The 24,485-nt window shown below is 43.9% G+C and overlaps 1 protein-coding gene across 1 annotated transcript in view; it reads right to left on the bottom strand.

The window, feature by feature from the left end:
* LOC112239057 (cGMP-dependent 3',5'-cyclic phosphodiesterase-like) overlaps positions 1 to 24,485 on the bottom strand; it is a 118,321-nt gene that overhangs the window by 61,900 nt on the left and 31,936 nt on the right. The window contains exons 2-11 of the mRNA XM_042296570.1: positions 22,525 to 22,614; positions 20,364 to 20,452; positions 15,754 to 15,842; positions 13,023 to 13,078; positions 12,759 to 12,818; positions 12,093 to 12,243; positions 11,243 to 11,295; positions 7,792 to 7,866; positions 7,585 to 7,626; positions 7,391 to 7,459 (exon numbers count right to left, since the gene is read on the bottom strand). Coding sequence (XP_042152504.1) covers positions 7,391 to 7,459; positions 7,585 to 7,626; positions 7,792 to 7,866; positions 11,243 to 11,295; positions 12,093 to 12,243; positions 12,759 to 12,818; positions 13,023 to 13,078; positions 15,754 to 15,842; positions 20,364 to 20,452; positions 22,525 to 22,614 — 774 coding nt within the window. The remainder of the gene's footprint in view (positions 1 to 7,390; positions 7,460 to 7,584; positions 7,627 to 7,791; positions 7,867 to 11,242; positions 11,296 to 12,092; positions 12,244 to 12,758; positions 12,819 to 13,022; positions 13,079 to 15,753; positions 15,843 to 20,363; positions 20,453 to 22,524; positions 22,615 to 24,485) is intronic.

Here is a 24,485-nt window from a genome sequence, read left to right as displayed (position 1 = left end):
ACACAGAGGGAAAAGAACACTGTGCATTCAGCACCACGGACAGAACTCTTGTTAACGGGTTGTACAAAAACACAAGAAAGAGAGAGAGCTCAACATTACATTTAAACTACTCAATCAGTGTGAGGAGTGAAGTCTCTGATGGGCATTGATTAGAGCAGTGAAGTCAGGTGTAGTTTCTGATGTCGCTATGCGCAGGATTGCTGAGAGATGAGAGTCAGTAAGAGATGATCTGTGACTTGACTGAAAATGTCTGTTCTAATACAGTACACAGTTTGACCCAAACTGTACAAACATCTTCTGAGCATGACTGCTAATCTTCTGAAAGTTTTGTTCATTGAGAGATGCATAGAACCTCGTCAGTGACATTGTTTTGAATAGTTCTCCAATCACAGCATCAGACTGAAGGTCGATAAGCTCAAGTTGCAGGTCAGTAGAAGCGTTATCCACATTGAAGGTGAAAGGAGAGGAAACCAACAGCATATGTCATTTTCCAAAACTTTGAAATCCTCAAAACGTCGAGAAAGTTCACCGTTCAAAGTAGGCAGCAGTGATGTATACTTCTCCAGCTGGTGTCATGACGTTGCCCTCTTTGGGTACAGCAAAGCCCCATCCCCCTCTCCCTGTCTCCTACACACAGGCTGCTGTGGTCAGAGAGAGGTCATAAATTCCTGGAGGAGATGATCTCCTCATGGCCACAGTATAGAGACAGAGTGAATTTTCATAGAGAACAAAGGAATTTCTTCCACCTCACAGAACTTGAGGTCCGAACAACGTTTATGTTCCAGAGAAGGTATAAAAGATCGGTGAAGAATCCAGCTACGAACTAGTCCATTTGGTGCAATTTTGTGGGGCTCATGGGAGACGGTGCGGCCACATTACCATAACGCTGTTTATATAACAGCCTCAGATATGAGGTTTACATCTAATTGTTGTATAAGATGAATGAGTGAGGATGATACTGTTTGTAAAATTGGACTGTTTAATGAAAGATACTCCAATTCCCTAAAAAGTTTCACTAAGTCCTTGACACGCCCCCAGGGGCACAGACAGGACCGGGCGTCATTTCTCAACAGACCATGATTCCCTCGATAACGAGAGGGCCAAGGTTTGAGTAGATGGCTGAATCTTTTAACCATACCATGTGGTTAAACTCTTAGACTATCGATACCGACAGAATAAGAACAAGTCTTTGATATTAATTACTAGTCTGCAGCTAGGAATTCGGTTCATTGAACGCGAAGACCGACAACCGCGGGAATGAATGTCACTCTGAACTAACCATTCTAACCACGACAGAGAGGGCGGACAAACTCTCCAACAGAAACAAACTATCCAACAGAGACCCCGACGACACACTGAGCGTAAATATATATATATTGATTGCAATTGTTCCCGAATGAGTGAGCGTTCATGTGCAAAGGATAAGCATTTAGATTGTTATAATTATCAACTGTGTGTTGTCTTGTCTCAGTCGACCCCCACTTCCCTTTTGTACAACAAGACGCCATGCCGGTTTAGCCCACTAGGGCACATTCCCCTATCATTTCTTGTCACCATATTTACTTTGTTTGTGTGTGCACTTCTGTGATGGTTTAGTTAGTTAATAAATAAATTATTTAAGACAATTGATGTATGGATGACTCATAGTGAAGACTGGGTTCGTGCAGATAACCAACAATTTACGACGTTTGGAATGAGACTAACGTGAGGTAATATAGATTTTTGAAATATCTGAAAAGTTATATTAGGAAAATTATAACTTTGTAATCTGAATATTTTCCTTGGTGCCCCGACTTCCTAGTTAATTACAGTTACATGATGAATCAGTTTAATCACGTAACAATAATTACAGAGAATCTTTGATAAAAACTAAAAGTCTTCATTTAATGATAGTAAAGACACAACACTGGTTATCTGATAGGGGACAGACTAGTAGTGTCAGAAGGTCATCTGATAGGGAACAGACTAGTAGTGTCAGAAGGTCATCTGATAGGGAACAGACTAGTAGTGTCAGAAGGTCATCTGATAGGGAACAGACTAGTAGTGTCAGAAGGTCATCTGATAGGGGACAGACTAGTAGTGTCAGAAGGTCATCTGATAGGGAACAGACTAGTAGTGTCAGAAGGTCATCTGATAGGGAACCGACTAGTAGTGTCAGAAGGTCATCTGATAGGGAACAGACTAGTAGTGTCAGAAGGTCATCTGATAGGGGACAGACTAGTAGTGTTGGAAGGTCATCTGATAGGGAACAGACTAGTAGTGTCAGAAGGTCATCTGATAGGGAACAGACTAGTAGTGTCAGAAGGTCATCTGATAGGGAACAGACTAGTAGTGTTGGAAGGTCATCTGATAGGGAACAGACTAGTAGTGTCAGAAGGTCATCTGATAGGGAACTGACTAGTAGTGTCAGAAGGTCATCTGATAGGGAACAGACTAGTAGTGTCGGAAGGTCATCTGATAGGGGACAGACTAGTAGTGTCAGAAGGTCATCTGATAGGGAACAGACTAGTAGTGTCAGAAGGTCATCTGATAGGGAACAGACTAGTAGTGTCAGAAGGTCATCTGATAGGGAACAGACTAGTAGTGTCAGAAGGTCATCTGATAGGGAACAGACTAGTAGTGTCAGAAGGTCATCTGATAGGGAACAGACTAGTAGTGTCAGGTCATCTGATAGGGAACCGACTAGTAGTGTCAGAAGGTCATCTGATAGGGAACAGACTAGTAGTGTCAGAAGGTCATCTGATAGGGAACAGACTAGTAGTGTTGGAAGGTCATCTGATAGGGAACAGACTAGTAGTGTCAGAAGGTCATCTGATAGGGAACAGACTAGTAGTGTCAGAAGGTCATCTGATAGGGAACAGACTAGTAGTGTTGGAAGGTCATCTGATAGGGAACAGACTAGTAGTGTCAGAAGGTCATCTGATAGGGAACAGACTAGTAGTGTCAGAAGGTCATCTGATAGGGAACAGACTAGTAGTGTCAGAAGGTCATCTGATAGGGAACAGACTAGTAGTGTCAGAAGGTCATCTGATAGGGAACAGACTAGTAGTGTCAGAAGGTCATCTGATAGGGAACAGACTAGTAGTGTCAGAAGGTCATCTGATAGGGGACAGACTAGTAGTGTTGGAAGGTCATCTGATAGGGAACAGACTAGTAGTGTCAGAAGGTCATCTGATAGGGAACAGACTAGTAGTGTCAGAAGGTCATCTGATAGGGAACAGACTAGTAGTGTTGGAAGGTCATCTGATAGGGAACAGACTAGTAGTGTCAGAAGGTCATCTGATAGGGAACAGACTAGTAGTGTCAGAAGGTCATCTGATAGGGAACAGACTAGTAGTGTCAGAAGGTCATCTGATAGGGAACAGACTAGTAGTGTCAGGTCATCTGATAGGGAACAGACTAGTAGTGTCAGAAGGTCATCTGATAGGGAACAGACTAGTAGTGTCAGAAGGTCATCTGATAGGGAACAGACTAGTAGTGTCAGAAGGTCATCTGATAGGGAACAGACTAGTAGTGTCAGAAGGTCATCTGATAGGGAACAGACTAGTAGTGTCAGGTCATCTGATAGGGAACAGACTAGTAGTGTCAGAAGGTCATCTGATAGGGTACAGACTAGTAGTGTCAGAAGGTCATCTGATAGGGGACAGACTAGTAGTGTTGGAAGGTCATCTGATAGGGAACAGACTAGTAGTGTCAGAAGGTCATCTGATAGGGAACAGACTAGTAGTGTCAGAAGGTCATCTGATAGGGAACAGACTAGTAGTGTTGGAAGGTCATCTGATAGGGAACAGACTAGTAGTGTCAGAAGGTCATCTGATAGGGAACTGACTAGTAGTGTCAGAAGGTCATCTGATAGGGAAGAGACTAGTAGTGTCAGAAGGTCATCTGATAGGGGACAGACTAGTAGTGTCAGAAGGTCATCTGATAGGGAACAGACTAGTAGTGTCAGAAGGTCATCTGATAGGGAACAGACTAGTAGTGTCAGAAGGTCATCTGATAGGGAACAGACTAGTAGTGTCAGAAGGTCATCTGATAGGGAACAGACTAGTAGTGTCAGAAGGTCATCTGATAGGGAACAGACTAGTAGTGTCAGAAGGTCATCTGATAGGGAACAGACTAGTAGTGTCAGGTCATCTGATAGTTTAGTAGTGTCAGAAGGTCATCTGATAGGGAACCGACTGTAGTGTCAGAAGGTCATCTGATAGGGAACCGACTAGTAGTGTCAGAAGGTCATCTGATAGGGAACAGACTAGTAGTGTCAGAAGGTCATCTGATAGGGAACAGACTAGTAGTGTCAGAAGGTCATCTGATAGGGAACAGACTAGTAGTGTTGGAAGGTCATCTGATAGGGAACAGACTAGTAGTGTTGGAAGGTCATCTGATAGGGAACAGACTAGTAGTGTCAGAAGGTCATCTGATAGGGAACAGACTAGTAGTGTCAGAAGGTCATCTGATAGGGAACAGACTAGTAGTGTCAGAAGGTCATCTGATAGGGAACAGACTAGTAGTGTCAGACAAACTGATAGGGAACAGACTAGTAGTGTCAGAAGGTCATCTGATAGGGAACAGACTAGTAGTGTCAGAAGGTCATCTGATAGGGAACAGACTAGTAGTGTCAGAAGGTCATCTGATAGGGAACAGACTTAGTGTCAGAAGGTCATCTGATAAACTGTCTGTAGTGTCAGAAGGTCATCTGATAGGGAACAGACTAGTAGTGTCAGAATGTCATCTGATAGGGAACAGACTAGTAGTGTCAGAAGGTCATCTGATAGGGAAGAGACTAGTAGTGTCAGAATGTCATCTGATAGGGAACAGACTAGTAGTGTCAGAAGGTCATCTGATAGGGAACTGACTAGTAGTGTCAGAAGGTCATCTGATAGGGAACAGACTAGTAGTGTCAGAAGGTCATCTGATAGGGAACAGACTAGTAGTGTCAGAATGTCATCTGATAGGGAACAGACTAGTAGTGTCAGAAGGTCATCTGATAGGGAACAGACTAGTAGTGTCAGAAGGTCATCTGATAGGGGACAGACTAGTAGTGTCAGAAGGTCATCTGATAGGGAACAGACTAGTAGTGTCAGAAGGTCATCTGATAGGGAACAGACTAGTAGTGTTGGAAGGTCATCTGATAGGGAACAGACTAGTAGTGTCAGAAGGTCATCTGATAGGGAACAGACTAGTAGTGTCAGAAGGTCATCTGATAGGGGACAGACTAGTAGTGTCAGTAGGTCATCTGATAGGGAACAGACTAGTAGTGTCAGAAGGTCATCTGATAGGGAACAGACTGGTAGTGTCAGAAGGTCATCTGATAGGGAACAGACTAGTAGTGTCAGAAGGTCATCTGATAGGGAACAGACTAGTCTCAGAATGTCATCTGATAGGGAACAGACTAGTAGTGTCAGAAGGTCATCTGATAGGGAACAGACTAGTAGTGTCAGAAGGTCATCTGATCTTCCAGGGAACAGACTAGTAGTGTCAGAAGGTCATCTGATAGGGAACAGACTGTCTGTGTCAGAAGGTCATCTGATAGGGAACAGACTAGTGTCAGAATGTCATCTGATAGGGAACAGACTAGTAGTGTCAGAAGGTCATCTGATAGGGAACAGACTAGTAGTGTTCGAAGGTGGGTGAGATTGTTGTCTTCTACTTGGTGGGTCAGGAGGAGTCATTTTCCCTTGAAGGCTTTGACAAGGCTGTACATCTGATGTGCAAAAAGGCCCTTCTCTTGTAGTTTGTAATTCAGTTCATTCATGAGGGCCATGATGTCCACAGTGAAGGAAAAATCAGACAACCATTCTTTATCTTGCAGTTGAGGGAAATCCACATATTTTCCTTTCATTTCCTTTCAAGAGACTCTGTCTCTTCCAACAGTGAGACAAACTGTCTGTGTGGTACGGGAGATCTACATGACCCAACTCTGTCTCTTCCAACAGTGAGACAAACTGTCTGTGTGGTACGGGAGATCTACATGACCCGACTCTGTCTCTTCCAACAGTGAGACAAACTGTCTGTGTGGTAGGGGAGATCTGCATGACCCGACTCTGTCTCTTCCAACAGTGAGACAAACTGTCTGTGTGGTACGGGAGATCTACATGACCCGACTCTGTCTCTTCCAACAGTGAGACAAACTGTCTGTGTGGTACGGGAGATCTACATGACCCGACTCTGTCTCTTCCAACAGTGAGACAAACTGTCTGTGTGGTAGGGGAGATCTACATGACCCGACTCTGTCTCTTCCAACAGTGAGACAAACTATCTGTGTGGTACGGGAGATCTACATGACCCGACTCTGTCTCTTCCAACAGTGAGACAAACTGTCTGTGTGGTACGGAGATCTACAAGACCCGACTCTGTCTCTTCCAACAGTGAGACAAACTGTCTGTGTGGTACGGGAGATCTACATGACCCGACTCTGTCTCTTCCAACAGTGAGACAAACTGTCTGTGTGGTAGGGGAGATCTGCATGACCCGACTCTGTCTCTTCCAACAGTGAGACAAACTGTCTGTGTGGTAGGGGAGATCTGCATGACCCGACTCTGTCTCTTCCAACAGTGAGACAAACTGTCTGTGGTTTAAAGATGTTGCTCTTATGAAGTTTACCACTTTAGTGACATTCTCCACAACATGGCTCATTTTCAGAACACATTTACGGAGCACCTCCTGATGAATAATGCAATGCAGGAAAATAATTGTCCGATCTGGGTTCAGCTCAGCTACTTGATCTTGTGTTTATTCTGTCAAGTTTGGGGACCATCAGTGGTCACACTGGATAACTTTTAAAAACTCAGTCCCAGCTTTGCCACACACTTATTAACCCCCTCCAATAAACATTTCCCTGTGGTTGTGCTCTTCATTGACTGCACTGAAGCTCCTCTGTAATTTCAAGGTCTGGGGTTATGACCTCGTAAGAATATCAACAACTGTGGCGTGTCACGTGCATCACACTGCTCTCATTCAGGGCCAAGGAGAAATAGGTGAAATCCTTTCCCTTACGATGTCTTCAACACGTCAGTGTCAGTGTTCATCTTGACAGGTAAACATTTTCAAACAGCTCTTTCTGGTCGGGGAAAAGTATTGCTGCAGAGTCAATTTAACATTCTTTAATGAATTCGCCCTCAGCAAATGGCTTGCTATGTTTAGCAATTTTATGGGACAGTACATAGCTCGCTCTCACAATTCTGTTGTTTGCTTAATGCAGTTTGTGAAAAGTCCTTGCTGCTTTTGCAACTGAGTGAGTGAGTGAGTGAGTGAGTGAGTGAGTGAGTGAGTGAGTGAGTGAGTGAGTGAGTGAGTGAGTGAGTGAGTGAGTGAGTGAGAGTCTGGCTGGACTGCCTCCACATTGATCTACTTGGCAAGATGCTTTTCACGGTCTAGGATCAAGGTCACTCACCTCAGTGACATCCTGAAGTGTGATGGATTTCTTCTTCTCCACTACTTGCCCAAAGCGCCCAAACATCAGCTAGAAGAGGTATACATCATCACTTTTAGCCTCTCATCACTTCCCCATGTCAAAATCTAGTTTTAATGAAATGTTTAGGGACAGTAACATGGGTCATTAGTCAGGAGTTAGGGGTCATCACTCACAGGGAAGCTGATCTCCTCCTCTAGAACTTTGTCTCCAACCACCTGAGGAGGATAGAGGTCAGACGTTAGATTCCTTAGGGACCGTTCTAACGGAGGAATACCCTGTTATCAGACTGCCGTGGCATTAAAACAGACATTATTTTATTTATTTATTCATTGAATCTTTATTTTAGCAGGGAGGAATCCCATCTTTTACGAAGGACGTACCTGACAGAAGAGCTGGTGGTTGTCCTCAGACACCAGTAGGAGACAGCAGCACTGAGACTGGGTCTGCTGCTGCAACTGAGACAAAACAGCCAGTACATGACGAATAATAAACACACATTACCTCATCAATGCACGACGAATAATAAACACACATTACCTCATCAATACACGACGAATAGTAAACACACATTACCTCATCAATGCACGACGAATAGTAAACACACATTACCTCATCAATGCACGACGAATAATAAACACACATTACCTCATCAATGCACGACGAATAATAAACACACATTACCTCATCAATGCACGACGAATAGTAAACACACATTACCTCATCAATGCATCATTATTTCATTATATCAGTCCATCAAAGTAGAGACAGCGTCTCTTAATCAGAAATCAATCAGCCCATCCATGCCTGCTAAGGTCCACCCGGATGTAAATGAGTGTGGTTGTATTGTGTCTCTCTCTCTCTCTACTGATCACTTCTCTCTACTGATCACATCTCTCTAACTCTACTGATCACATCTCTCTCTACTGATCACATCTCTCTAACTCTACTGATCACATCTCTCTCTACTGATCACATCTCTCTAACTCTACTGATCACATCTCTCTAACTCTACTGATCACATCTCTCTACTGATCACATCTCTCTAACTCTACTGATCACATCTCTCTCTAACTGTACTGAACACATCTCTCTCTCTCTCTGCCGATCACATCTCTCTTTCTACTGATCACATCTCTCTCTAACTCTGCTGATCACATCTCTCTAACTCTACTGATCACATCTCTCTCTACTGATCACATCTCTCTAACTCTACTGATCACATCTCTTGAACTCTGCTGATCACATCTCTCTAACTCAGCTGATCACATCTCTCTCTAACTGTACTGAACACATCTCTCTCTCTCTCTGCTGATCACATCTCTCTCTCTCTCTCTACTGATCACATCTCTCTCTAACTCTACTGATCACATCTCTCTCTACTGATCACATCTCTCGAACTCTGCTGAACACCTCTCTCTCTCTCTGCTGATCACATCTCTCTCTCTCTACTGAACACATCTCTCTCTCTCTCTGCTGATCACATCTCTCTCTCTACTGATCACATCTCTCTCTAACTCTACTGATCACATCTTTCTAACTCTACTGATCACATCTCTCTCTAACTCTACTGATCACATCTCTCTCTGTCTACTGATCACATCTCTCTTACTCTACTGATCAAATCTCTCTAACTCTACTGATCACATCTCTCTCTAACTCTACTGATCACATCTCTCTAACTCTACTGATCACATCTCTCTCTCTCTACTGATCACATCTCTCTACTCTACTGATCACATCTGTCTCTCTCTCTACTGATCACATCTCTCTCTACTGATCACATCTCTCTCTCTACTGATCCCATCTCTCTACTCTACTGATCACATCTCTCTCTCTACGGATCACATCTCTCTACTCTACGGATCACATCTCTCTAACTCTACTGATCACATCTCTCTCTCTCTACTGATCACATCTCTCTCTCTCTACTGATCACATCTCTCTCTCTCTACTGATCACATCTCTCTCTCTCTCTACTGATCACATCTCTCTAACTCTACTGATCACATCTCTCTCTCTACTGATCACATCTCTCTCTCTACGGATCACATCTCTCTCTCTCTCTATACTGATCACATCTCTCTACTCTACTGAACAACAAGAAGATACACTACCTCCAACTTCCCACTGAGAGAAATAACAGCAACTAATTAATACACACACACCTGCCAAACACCCCTCAGCACACCCTACCTTCCCTCATTCTACCCCAGGTGGGCACCAGCCTCCTTACTCTGCCAGATATACCAGAGAACACGAACACACACACACACAAATTATACACAGCATACTGTCTGTCAATGTGTGTGTGTGTTCTCTATATCTACAATTTTTGGTTGTAGTGGAACAGACATTATGTTATATCCGTTATTTTACCAGGTAAGTTGACTGAGAACACATAGTTGTGGTAATGGTTGTAGTGGAACAGCCATAGTTGTGATAATGGAACAGCCATAGTTGTGGTAATGGAACAGCCATAGTTGTGGTAATGGTTGTAGTGGAACAGCCATAGTTGTGATAATGGAACAGCCATAGTTGTGATAATGGAACAGCCATAGTTGTGGTAATGGAACAGCCATAGTTGTGGTAATGGAACAGCCATAGTTGTGGTAATGGAACAGCCAGAGTTGTGAGTGGAACAGCCATAGTTGTGATAATGGAACAGCCATAGTTGTGATAATGGAACAGCCAGAGTTGTGGATAATGGAACAGCCATAGTTGTGGTAATGGAACAGCCATAGTTGTGGTAATGGAACAGCCATAGTTGTGGTAATGGAACAGCCATAGTTGTGATAATGGAACAGCCATAGTTGTGATAATGGAACAGCCATAGTTGTGGTAATGGAACAGCCATAGTTGTGGTAATGGAACAGCCATAGTTGTGATAATGGAACAGCCATAGTTGTGATAATGGAACAGCCATAGTTGTGGTAATGGAACAGCCATAGTTGTGGTAATGGTTGTAGTGGAACAGCCATGTTGTAATGGTTTGTGAGTGGAACAGCCATGGAGTTGTGATAATGGAACAGCCATAGTTGTGATAATGGAACAGCCATAGTTATGGTAATGGAACAGCCAGAGTTGTGATAATGGAACAGCCAGAGTTGTGATAATGGAACAGCCATAGTTGTGGTAATGGAACAGCCATAGTTGTGGTAATGGAACAGCCATGGTAATGGTTGTAGTTGTGTTAATGGAACAGCCATAGTTGTGATAATGGAACAGCCATAGTTGTGATAATGGAACAGCCATAGTTGTGGTAATGGAACAGCCAGAGTTGTGATAATGGAACAGCCAGAGTTGTGATAATGGAACAGCCAGAGTTGTGATAATGGAACAGCCATAGTTGTGGTAATGGAACAGCCATAGTTGTGGTAATGGAACAGCCATGGTAATGGTTGTAGTGGAACAGCATGGTAATGGTTGTAGTGGAACAGCCATGGTAATGGTTGTAGTGGAACAGCCATAGTTGTGGTAATGGTTGTAGTGGAACAACCATGGTAATGGTTGTAGTGGAACAGCCATAGTTGTGATAATGGAACAGCCATAGTTGTGATAATGGAACAGCCATAGTTGTGGTAATGGAACAGCCATAGTTGTGGTAATGGAACAGCCAGAGTTGTGATAATGGAACAGCCATAGTTGTGGTAATGGAACAGCCATAGTTGTGGTAATGGAACAGCCATAGTTGTGGTAATGGAACAGCCATAGTTGTGTTAATGGAACAGCCATAGTTGTGTTAATGGAACAGCCATAGTTGTGATAATGGAACAGCCATAGTGTGTGTGTGTCTTCATGTGTACAGGGTAGTATGAGATCTCCAGTACTTACATAATTGATTACTTTAAGCTGAAGAGTAGTTGCATCAAGGTCATACAGCTCACCTGAGAGAGAGAGAGAGAGAGAGAGAGAGAGAGAGACAGAGAGAGAGAGAGAGAGAGACAGAGAGAGAGAGAGAGAGAGAGAGACAGAGAGAGAGAGAGAGAGAGACACACAGAGACACAGAGAGAGAGAGATGAAAAATGTAAGAATGAAGAGAGGAGATGTAATAAACCAGGGAGGGGAGAAGAGACAGCAACGAGAGCAACGAAGGGAGTGTGTGTCTGTGTGTACAGTACATACTGCAGTATTCTTGGGCAACAGCTAGTCAGTTTTATTATGAGTTTCTACGCAGCGTTTTAGCAAAGCTGTCAAATGTCACACTCCTGTTGTTATTCACACTCCTGTTGTTATTCACACTCCTGTTGTTATTCACACTCCTGTTGTTATTCACACTCCTGTTGTTATTCACACTCCTGTTGTTATTCACACTCATGTTGTTATTCACAGGTTTATTCCTCTTTTGACAGATGCATCCAATCTAAATTCATAGACTTTTATTTATACAGTTATATTGTATTACCGTTATCGGACCCAAGGGAGGTGTGTGTGTGTGTGTGTGTGTGTGTGTGTGTGTGTGTGTGTGTGTGTGTGTGTGTGTGTGTGTGTGTGTGTGTGTGTGTGTGAGTGTGAGAGTGTGAGAGTGTGAGAAAGAGAGAGTGTGAGAGAGAGAGTGTGAGAGAGAGAGTGTGAGAGAGTGTGTGAGAGAGTGTGAGAGAGTGTGAGAGAGAGAGAGAGAGAGAGAGAGAGAGAGAGAGAGAGAGAGAGAGAGATCTCTGTGGTGTGGTTGCTCGGTGATTACCACACAGCTGTAGGATCTTGCGGTCCAGGTCACAGTAGTCTGTGGGTTCAGGCCGGAGCAGTGCATTGTGGGACTGGATCGGTGACAGGCTGACGAGAGACTTCTGATTGGCCGACTGTAGGGTCCATACCCTCCTACACGCTACAGCCGCCTACACACACACACGTCAGGGGACTGTAGGCCTCAAATCTAACCTATTACTACACAGCTATAAAACAGATAAAAAATCTGGCCTTTCAATACACCAATAGACTTACTGCTTCTGAGCTGCCCACACAGCTTCACAAAGACTGTGTGGGTGTCTCTGTGGGTATTATTCTGTGGGTGCCTCTGTGGGAGTCTCTGTGGGAGTCTCTGTGGTGTCTTTGTGGTATTATTATGTGGGTGCCTCTGTGGGTGCCTCTGTGGGTGTCTCTGTGGGAGTCTCTGTGGTGTCTTTGTGGTATTATTATGTGGGACTCTCTGTGAGAGTCTCTGTGGGTATTATTCTGTGGGTGCCTCTGTGGGTGTCTCTGTGGGTGTCTCTGTGGGTGTCTCTGTGGTGTCTTTGTGGTATTATTATGTGGGACTCTCTGTGAGAGTCTCTGTGGGTATTATTCTGTGGGTGCCTCTGTGGGTGTCTCTGTGGGTGTCTCTGTGGGTATTATTCTGTGGGGTCTTTCTTACATGTTTCTCCAGAGTGTTGAGGTGTTGTTCATCCTGATCACTCAGCGGTTTACAGCCCACCTGACAGAGCAGAGCACAGTGACACAAACAGTGTTTGTCCACTAAACCTGTACCTACTGTATCACTTCAAACTTAGCTCATCGACCTCACGCACGCACACACACACACTAACAACCCCCTCCACACACACACTAGTGCTAGGGGGGGTTGTGTGTGTTTGGGTTTGTGTGTGTGTGGAGGGGGGGGGGTGTTTGTTTCACTCACCAGTAAGACTGAGATGGCCACACCATGATCTTGGTCCAGGAGAGGAATTATCAAAGCTGGAGAGAGAGAGACAGAGAGAGAGAGCAACAGAGAGAGAGAGAGGCAGAGAGAGAGAGAGGATATACAAGGTCTGAGGTCATCTGCCTTTAGCCCAAAGAGCAGGAACCCAGACTTCATCAAAGAAATTGGAAATACAAGAAACCTGGTATAGAGGAGATGAACCAACTGGTTGCCCTCTAGGTTACAGAGAGCTGGTAGTCCCATCCACCAAACTACCAGGTGTGAATAAGGGAGGAGACTCAGGCGGTATGCTAATTTGGTATAAAGCAGAGCGAACCCACTCTATTAAATTAGTCAAAACAGGAACATTTTACATCTGCCAAGAAATGAATTAGCTTCTCCATCCTGGAGGGGGAAATCAATCATTTCCAGGCCCAGGGACTAGTCTGTGGCGACCTAAATGCCAGAACTGGACAAGAACCTGACACCCTCAGCACACAGGGACAAACACCTACCTGGAGATGACAGCATTCCCTCCCACATATGCCCCCCTAGACACAACTATGACAACACAACCAACAAAAACGGGTCACAACTCCTGCAGCTCTGTCGCACGCTGGGTACGTACATAGTCAATGGTAGGCTTCGAGGAGACTCCTATGGTAGGTACACCTATAGCTCATCTCTTGGCAGTAGTACTGTAGATTACTTTATCACTGACCTCAACCCAGAGTCTCTCAGAGCGTTCACAGTCAGCCCACTGACACCCCTATCAGACCACAGCAAAATTAAAGTCTACCTGAACAGAGCTATACTCAATCATGAGGCATCAAAGCCAAAGGAACTGAGTAATATTCAGAAATGCTATAGATGGAAGGAAAATAATGTAGAAAAACCTACTAAAAAACAATGAGGTAACAACAAATTCAATCCCTTCCAGACAACTTCCTGGACAAAATGTTTCACTGTAATAGTGAAGACGTAAACTTGGCAGTGTATTTGATCTTTCAGCTTTGCTTTCAAATCAAAGAAATTCAAGCAGACAACCTAAGAAAATGAGCAACAATGACAAATGGTTTGATGAAGAATGTAAAAACCTAAGAATGAAATTGAGAAACCTGTCCAACCATTGAACTACAGGTCAAAATACAAACCCTTCTACCTAAAAAGGCCTGTGGTGTTGATGATATCCTACATTAAATGATAAAATACACCGACCACGAATTCCAATGGGCTATACTCTATAGCTCTGACATCTTCCCCAATATTTGGAACCAAGGACTGATCAACCCAAATCCACAAAAGTGGAGACAAATTTGACCCCAATAACTACCGTGGAATATGTGTCAACAGCAATCTTGGGAAAATCCTCTGCATTATCATTAACAGTAGACTCATACATTTCCTCAGTGAAAACAATGTACTGAGCAAATATCAAATTGGCCTTTTACCAAATTACCGTACGACAGACCACGTATTCACCCTGCACAGCCTAATTGACAAACAAACAAACCAAAACAAAGGCAAAGTCGTCTCATGCTTTTGTTGACTTCAAAAAAGCCTTTGACTCAAAATGGCATGAGGGTCTGCTATACAAATTGATGGAAAGTGGTGTTGGGGGAAAAACATACGACATTATAAAATCCATGTACACAAACAACAAATGTGAGGTTAAAATTGGCAAAAAAACACACACATTTCTTTCCACAGGGCTGTGGTGTGAGACAGGGATACCTTCTTCAAAATATATATTAATGAATTGGCGAGGGCACTAGAACAGTCTGCAGCACCTGGCCTTGCTCTACTAGAGAAAAAAATAACCTGAATCAGTTATAGAACCCATTTCCCTTCATGTGAGGTCTGGGGTCCACTCACCAAACAAGAATTCACAAAATGGGACAAACACCAAATATCTTCTGTGTACAACGTAAAACACCAAATAATGCATGCAGAACAGAATTAGAATTAGATACCCATTCACAAACACAAACAGACCTCACAGAGCCCCAGGACAGCAACAAAATTAGACCCATGAGAAAACTATAAGACCATTAGTTGACACATTGGAAAGAATGACAAAAAAACAGAGCAAACTAGAATGCTATTTGGCCCTAAACAGAGAGTACACAGTGGCAGAATACCAGACCACTGTGACTGACCCAAACTTAAGGAAGGCTTTGACTATGTACAGACTCAGTGACCATAGCCTTGCTATTGAGAAAGGCTACCGTAGGCAGACATGGCTCTCAAGAGAAGACAGGCTATGTGCTCACTGCCCACAAAATGAGGTGGAAACTAAGCTGCACTTCCTAACTTCCTGCCAAATGTATGACCATATTAGAGACACACATTTCCCTCAGATTACACAGACCCACAAATAATTTGAAAACAAGTCCAATTTTGATTAACTCCCATATCTATTGGGTAAAATTCCACAGTGTGCCATCACAGCAGCAAGATGTGTGACCTGTTGCCACAAGAAAAGGGCAACCAGTGATGAACAAACACCATTTTAAATACAACCCATATTTATGTTTATTTATTTTCCCTTTTGTACTTTAACTATTTGCGCATCGTTACAACACTGTATATAGACATATGACATTTGTAATGTCTTTATTCTTTTAGAACTTTGGTGAGTGTAACACACACACACACACACACACACACACACACACACACACACACACACACACACACACAGAGACACACACACACACACACGACAAACCTCTCTGTGGGGTGGGAGGGTGCTGCGAGGCTGCTTCTTTGTTTCTCGTGGAGTTCCGACGGAGGTAGACCTGCACACACACACCTCTTCAACTGCCCCACCACCTCCCTGAGAAACACAGAGGGGGAAACGTTAGAACACCACCTCCCTGAGAAACACAGAGGGGGACGTTAGAACACCACCTCCCTGAGAAACACAGAGGGGGACGTTAGAACACCACCTCCCTGAGAAACACAGAGGGGGACGTTAGAACACCACCTCCCTGAGAAACACAGAGGGGGTTGTTAGAACACCACCTCCCTGAGAAACACAGAGGGGGACGTTAGAACACCACCTCCCTGAGAAACACAGAGGGGGACGTTAGAACACCACCTCCCTGAGAAACACAGAGGGGGGGACGTTAGAACACCACCTCCCTGAGAAACACAGAGGGGGATGTTAGAACACCTCCTCCCTGAGAAACACAGAGGGGGTTGTTAGAACACCTCCTCCCTGAGAAACACAGAGGGGGATGTTAGAACACCACCTCCCTGAGAAACACAGAGGGGGTTGTTAGAACACCTCCTCCCTGAGAAACACAGAGGGGGGTTGTTAGAACACCTCCTCCCTGAGAAACACAGAGGGGGGTTGTTAGAACACCTCCTCCCTGAGAAACACAGAGGGGGTTGTTAGAACACCTCCTCCCTGAGAAACACAGAGGGGGTTGTTAGAACACCTCCTCCCTGAGAAACACAGAGGGGGATGTTAGAGCACCACCTCCCTGAGAAACACAGAGGGGGTTGTTAGAACACCTCCTCCCTGAGAAACACAGAGGGGGTTGTTAGAACACCTCCTCCCTGAGAAACACAGAGGGGGGTTGTTAGAACACCACCCATCCACGGGGGGGCTGATTCTCTATAGACAATACAATACAAGGACAGATTTATAAAAGATCCATTACTTATTGTCTACTGAAATAAATCAAATGAATGTAATTCCCAGAGCCAGGTGTGTGTACAGATGCGATAGTGACGGGTTTCCCCATGGGTGAGTGTGTTGCTGTGGGTCACTATTGTCTCGTATGATAATACAGAGGGCACCTTTGTCATGCTAATCTATGAGAAAAGACATCTGTTCCAATATAAACTAAAGCTGCACACACGCACACGCATGCACGCACACACACACACACACACACGCACGCACACACACACACACACACACACACACACACACACACACACACACACACATACACACACACACACACACACATGCACAGGGCACAGTGTGTGTACAGATGCGATGGCAGATGGGCACAGCACACACACACACACACTATTGTCTCGCACACACACACACACACACACACACACACACGCACGCAAGCACGCATACACACTACGCACGCACACACGCACACGCAGCGCACGCGCTCACATACACATCGCACACGCACACACACACACACACACGCACGCACGCACGCACACACACACGCGCGCACGCGCTCACATACACATACGCACGCGCACACATGCACAGGGCAGTCAGTATTGCTTGCGATGGCAGATGGGCACAGCAGAGGACAGAGAGGATCGATAGTCTCTTTACAGCACAATTAGATGAAATACCCAAACAGAGGAAAGCCTTCTACATCAACAGTGTTCCTCACGTTTGACTCTCGAGAGGAACAGGTTGAGCAGGCTTAGTTCCAGCTTAGTTCCAGCTTAGTTCCAGCTTAGTTCCAGCTAATCAACTCTAATCAGGTGTTAGGATTGGGCAGGAAAAGTCTGCAAAAATTGAAGCTCTCACGCACACACACACACACACACACACACACACACACACACACACACACACACACACACACACACACACACAGACACACACACACAGAGGGACACAAAAACAAACACACAGGTGGACACAGACACTGCTAACAGATTGTGTCAGCGGGTGCTTGCAGGTGTGTACAGCATGTAAATATTTGTGTGTGCGTGTGTATGTGTGCGTGTGTGTCAGGCTCGAGGGCTCTAGTTCAACACAGAAACTCTCATGAATAATGCAATGTTGGTTTTACCAAAGCCAGGTTAGGACAAGGCTATTCAGTCTGTATGTGTGTGTGTGTGTGTTTCTAAAGAGCTAGGGTAGGAGGAAGCTGTTGAGCCTGTAGAGATCACTTACAGAGGAGAGGATCAGAGTCTTACTGAAAGAGACCGAGACCGAGAGAGAGAAAAAGAGAGAGAGAGAGAGAGATGTTGAGAGAGAGAGAGAGAGAGAGATGTTGAGAGAGAGAGAGAGAAAAAACAAACAGACAGACAGAGAGAAACGAGAGAGCAAGAGAGAGAGAGAGAGAGAGAGTTGAGAGAGAGAGATGTTGAGAGAGAGAGAGAGAGAGATATATTGAGAGAGAGAGAGAGAGAGAGATATGTTGAGAGAGAGAGTGGTGTTGGGGGAAAAACATACAACATTATAAACTCCATGTACACAAACAACAAGTGGTTCAAATTGGCAAAAACTTTCTTTCCACAGTGCTGAGGGGTGAGACAGGGATGCAGCTTAAGCCCCACCCTCTTCAACATATATATCACCAAATTGGCACGGGCACAAGAACAGTCTGCAGCACCCGGCCTCACCCTACTAGAATCTGAAGTCAAATGTCTACTGTTTGCTGATGATCTGGTGTTTCTGTCCCCAACCAAAAGAGGGCCTACAGCAGCACCCAGATATTCTGTACAGATTCTGTACCAATTACCATAACAATTAGGATCTGGCTAAAAATACTTGAATCAGTCATAGAACCCATTGCCCTTTATGGTTGTGAGGTCCGGGGTCTGCTCACCAACCAAGAATTCAAAAAATGGGACAAACACCATATTGAGATGCATAATTCTGCAAAAATATCCTCTCTGAGAATGTAAAACACCAAATAATGCACGCAGAGCAGTATTAGGTCGATACCCGCTAATTATCAAAATCCAGAAAAGAGATATTCAATTATACAACCACGTAAAAGGAAGTGATTCCCAAATCTTCCATAACAAAGCCATCACCTACAGAGAGATGAACCTGTAGAAAGAGTCCCCTAAGCAAGTTGGTCCTAGGGCTCTGTTCACAAACACAAACAGACCCCACAGAGCCCCAGGACAGCAGCACAATTAGACCCAATAAAATCATGAGAAAACAAAAGGATATTTACTTGACACATTGGAAAGAATTAACAAAAAAACAGAGCAAACTAGAATGCTATTTGGCCCTAAACAGAGAGTACACAGTGGCAGAATACCTGACCACTGTGACTGACCCAAACTTAAGGAAAGCTTTGACTATGTACAGACTCAGTGAGCATAGCCTTGCTATTGAGAAAGGCCGCCATAGGCAGACATGGCTCTCAAGAGAAGACAGGCTATGTGCTCACTGCCCACAAAATGAGGTGGAAACTGAGCTACACTTCCTAACCTCCTGCCAAATGTATGACCATATCAGAGACACATATTTCCCTCAGATTACACAGATCCACAAAGAATTCGAAAACAGATACAATTTCTATTAACTCCCATATCTATTGGGTGAAATTCCACAGTGTGACATCACAGCAGCAAGATGTGTGACCTGTTGCCACAAGAAAAGGACAACCAGTGAAGAACAAACACCATTATAAATACAACCCATATTTATGTTTATTTATTTTCCCTTTTGTACTTTAACTGTTTTCACATCATTACAACACCGTATATTTACATAATATGACTGTTCATTTTTATTGTTTATTTCACTTTTGTTTATTACCTACTTCATTTGCTTTGGCAATGCTAACATATGTTTCTCATGCCAATTAAACCCCTTAAATTGAATTGAGAGACAGAGAGAGAGAGATAAAGAGAGAGAGAGAATTGACTTGAATTAAGAGGGAGAGAGAGACACACAGAGAGAAACAGAGTGAGAGACAGAGTGAGAGACAGAGAGAGAGAGAGAGACACAGAGAGAAAAAGAGTGAGAGACAGAGAGAGAGAGAGAGCGACACACAGAGAGAGAGAGAGAGAGAGAGAGAGAGAGAGAGAGAGAGCGACACACACAGAGAGAGAGCGAGAGAGAGAGAGAGCGAGAGAGCGACACACACAGAGAGAGAGAGAGAGCGCGAGAGAGAGAGAGAACGAGAGAGAGAGAGACACACACAGAGAGAGAGCAAGAGAGAGCGACACACAGAGAGCGAGAGAGAGAGCGACACAGAGAGAGAGAGAGACACACACACAGAAAGAGAGAGATAATGCAGATAATATTCTATCTAATCTGACATTTACCACAAAGATTTCTGCTACACATGGAGTCACACACAGAGGGTTTCATACCACATGGACTCACACACAGAGGGTTTCAGACCACATGGACTCACAGACAGAGGGTTTCAGTCCACATGGACTCACACACAGAGGGTTTCAGTCCACATGGACTCACACACAGAGGGTTTCAGTCCACATGGACTCACACACAGATGGTTTCAGACAACATGGACTCACACACAGATGGTTTCATACCACATGGACTAACACACAGGGGGTTTCAGTCCACATGGACTCACACACAGATGGTTTCAGACAACATGGACTCACACACAGAGGGTTTCATACCTGATCTTCCCCTCCTTTGGCAGCTCATGGCTTGGGCCATCACACTGCAGCCTGGAGTCTCCCTCCAGCACGTACACACACACACACTCCTGTAAGATAACACACATCAGGAGTAGAGCTAGTGTGGGGGGGTGAGGTCACTTTTTCCACATTTTGTTACGTTACAGCCTTATTCTAAAATGGATTAAATAAAATGTCTTCCTCTTCAATCTACACACAATCTACACACAATACCCCATAATGACAAAGTGAAAACAGGTTTTTAGAAATTTTAGCAAATGAATCAATGTTTCCATTGATCATCCTTGAGATGTTTCTACAACTTGATTGAAGTCCACCTGTGGTAAATTCAATTGAATGGACATGATTTGGAAAGGCACACACCTGTCTATATAAGGTCACACAGTTGACAGTGCATGTCAGAGCAAAAACCAAGACATGAAGTCGAAGGAATTTATCATAGAGCTTCAAGACTGGATTGTGTCGAGGCACAGATCTGGGGAAGGGTACCAAAACATTTCTGCAGCGTTGAAGGTCCCCAAGAACACAGTGTCCTCCATCATTCTTAAATGGAAGAAGTTTGGAAACACCAAGACTCTTCCCAGAGCTGGCCACCTGGCCAAACTGAGCAATCAGGGGGAGAAGGGCTTTGGTCAGGGAGGTGACCAAGAACCTGATGGTCACTCTGACAGAGCTCTAGAGTTCCTCTGTGGAGATGGGATAACCTTCCAGAAGGACAACCATCTCTGCAGCACTCCAACAATCACAACTTTATGGTAGTGACCAGACGGAAGTCACTCCTCAGTAAAAAGCACATGCCAGCCTGCTTGGAGTTTGTCACAAGGCACCTAAAGGACTCAGGGCACGAGACTTTAGTCTGATGAAACCAAGATTGAACTCTTTGGCCTGAATGCCAAGTGTCACGTCTGGAGGCAACCTGGCATGGTGTTGGCAGCATGATGCTGTGGGGATGTTTTTCAGCGGCAGGGACTGGGAGACTAGTCAGGATCGAGACTCGAGGCTGTAATCGCTGCCAAAGGTGCTTCAACAAAGTACTGAGTAAAGGGTCTGAATACTTATGTAAACGTGATATTTCAACATATATATTTTTACAAATGAGCAAAAAAAAGTCTAAAAACCTACAATTCTTTCCATTTTAGAACAAGGCTGTAACATAACAAAATGTGGAAGAAGGGAAGGGGTCTGAATACTTTCAGAATGCGCTGTATATTACCAAAAACCAAAGAAAAAAACATTTAATACTATAAAACATGGCACAATGTGTTAATAATATGATATATAATATGATTTAATTAAATACTGAAATGGGTCTGTGCTGGCGTTGCTTATTTTATAAAGTAATGAACAGTACAGCTATGTCTGTTGCAATATCCTCTTGAGGGCCCCCCTGGACTGATACTGGGGACTTCACTGCTTGTTGGCTGCTACTGGGAGGAACCAGGTTTTCAAATGGATTATTCATGTATTTGTTTATTTTGTCAGTTCATTAGTTTAGAACTACTTTTGTTATCTTACTAACAGCCTAATTCATTCAGATCATTCATTATTACACTTATCTCACAGTCAAGAGGCTATAGGCCATTACTGAACATGCAAATAGCTAACTGCAATGAAGCAGCCAATGTATAAAACAACATTTTCAAACATGTTCCAAAATGCAATTAGTGGGAAAAAAGTGCAACTAATTAGAAGGGTTTCATGTTACAGAGGTGGACATCTAGGTGATAGTCTAATTCTGACGTGAGACTATGAGAGCTTGATGGCTATTCAGCTCAAACTCAGCTCTCTGTGGTGTATGACAAACAGTGTAAAGTAGGCCTACGTGACAAAATAACACACTCAGCAATTTAATTTCACAAAATTCAGCGGCTAACCAACTAAAGGTTAACTATTAACATCCATAGAGATGATGACTAATGTGTATTATTGACAGGCCATATCAGCTGTTCATTTTGTTACATTTTTTGGTCAGAAGGGCCCCTGGTGAAAGACCCGCCTCCTCTGACCCTAGCTCCGCCCCTGGCACTCATACTTAACATACACACCTATATATAAATGACAACACCCTGATGCAGTTTTGAGGAATGGCGGCTTGACCCCTCCCAAAACTACACTACCCAGCAGCCCTGTGTGTACGTACCACGCTGGGCAGTAGCCCCTGTACAGTCTCTCTGAGAGCATCTCGGAGTGAGCGCACGTCAACAACTGCTGCCAGCCGCAGTAAAGCATCCTGGGAGGAAACAGAAACAGCAAGAGTGACACACAGAAACAGCTTTATGACAAGACACCATACAGCTAATAAGAGGGAACAAAGACAATACACACTTTATAAGAGGGAACAAAGACAATACACACTTTCTAAGAGGGAACAAAGACAATACACACTTTCTAAGAGGGAACAAAGACAATACACACTTTATAAGAGGGAACAAAGACAATACACACTTTCTAAGAGGGAACAAAGACAATACACACTTTCTAAGAGGGAACAAAGACAATACACACTTTATATGAGGGAACAAAGACAATACACACTTTATAAGAGGGAACAAAGACAATACACACTTTATAAGAGGGAACAAAGACACTATTTATACAAAGACAATTTTATAAGAGGGAACAAAGACAATACACACTTTCTAAGAGGGAACAAAGACAATACACACTTTATATGAGGGAACAAAGACAATACACACTTTCTAAGAGGGAACAAAGACAATACACACTTTCTAAGAGGGAACAAAGACAATACACACTTTATAAGAGGGAACAAAGACAATACACACTTTATATGAGGGAACAAAGACAATACACACTTTCTAAGAGGGAACAAAGACAATACACACTTTCTAAGAGGGAACAAAGACAATACACACTTTCTAAGAGGGAACAAAGACAATACACACTTTATAAGAGGGAACAAAGACAATACACACTTTCTAAGAGGGAACAAAGACAATACACACTTTATATGAGGGAACAAAGACAATACACACTTTATATGAGGGAACAAAGACAATACACACTTTATATGAGGGAACAAAGACAATACACACTTTATAAGAGGGAACAAAGACAATACACACTTTATATGAGGGAACAAAGACAATACACACTTTATAAGAGGGAACAAAGACAATATACACATTATATGAGGGAACAAAGACAATACAGAGAGGGACTAGAGTTTTAGGGAGAGGGGATGGGGTGTCAAAGACAATGCTGGGGTTTTAGGACTGGGGTTTTATAGGGACTAGAGTTTTAGGGATGGGGCTGGGGTTTTACGGAGAGTGGCTGGGGTTTTACGGAGAGGGGCTGGGGTTTTAGGGATAGGGACTGGGGTTTTAGGGAGAGGGGCTGGGGTTTTAGGGAGAGGGACTAGAGTTTTAGGGAGAGGGGCTGGGGTTTTAGGGAGAAGGGCTGGGGTTTTAGGAGGAGGGGCCGAGGTTTAGGGAGAGGGGCTGAGGTTTAGGGAGAGGGGCTGGGCTGAAGAGATAAATTATTGTACTGGTGCGGTAAGGAGGTGAATAGATACATATAGTTCTACAGTCCTGGGGGTCATGCCCCTGAACAGGCAGTTAACCCACTGTTCCTAGGCCGTCATTGAAAATAAGAATTTGTTCTTAACTGACTTGCCTAGTTAAATAAAGGTTAAATAAAAAATGCTCTACAGCCTGATTAGACAGTAGAGATACATTTAGTTCTACAGTCCTGGGGGTCATGCTCTACAGCCTGATGAGACAGTAGAGATACATTTAGTTCTACAGTCCTGGGGTCATGCTCTACAGCCTGATGAGACAGTAGAGATACTTATTATTCTGTCAAAATAGAGAGAACGGGGGGAGGAAAGGAGAGGAAGAAAGACAAATACCAATAAAGAGAAAGATAGAAAATGAGAGAGAGTGGGGAGGAGAAAGAGAGAGAATGAGAGAGAGTGGGGAGGAGAAAGAGAGAATGAGAGAGAGTGGGGAGGAGAAAGAGAGAGAATGAGAGAGAGTGGGGAGGAGAAAGAGAGAGAGGAGAAAGAGAAATGAGAGAGAGTGGGGAGGAGAAAGAGAGAGAATGGGAGAGAGTGGGGAGGAGAAAGAGAGAGAATGAGAG

The sequence above is a fragment of the Oncorhynchus tshawytscha genome, linkage group LG14 (genome assembly GCF_018296145.1).
Source record: "Oncorhynchus tshawytscha isolate Ot180627B linkage group LG14, Otsh_v2.0, whole genome shotgun sequence".
Classification (NCBI taxonomy): domain Eukaryota; kingdom Metazoa; phylum Chordata; class Actinopteri; order Salmoniformes; family Salmonidae; genus Oncorhynchus; species Oncorhynchus tshawytscha.
Note: the sequence above shows the minus strand (reverse complement) of the source record. Positions and strands in the feature narration are given on the sequence as shown.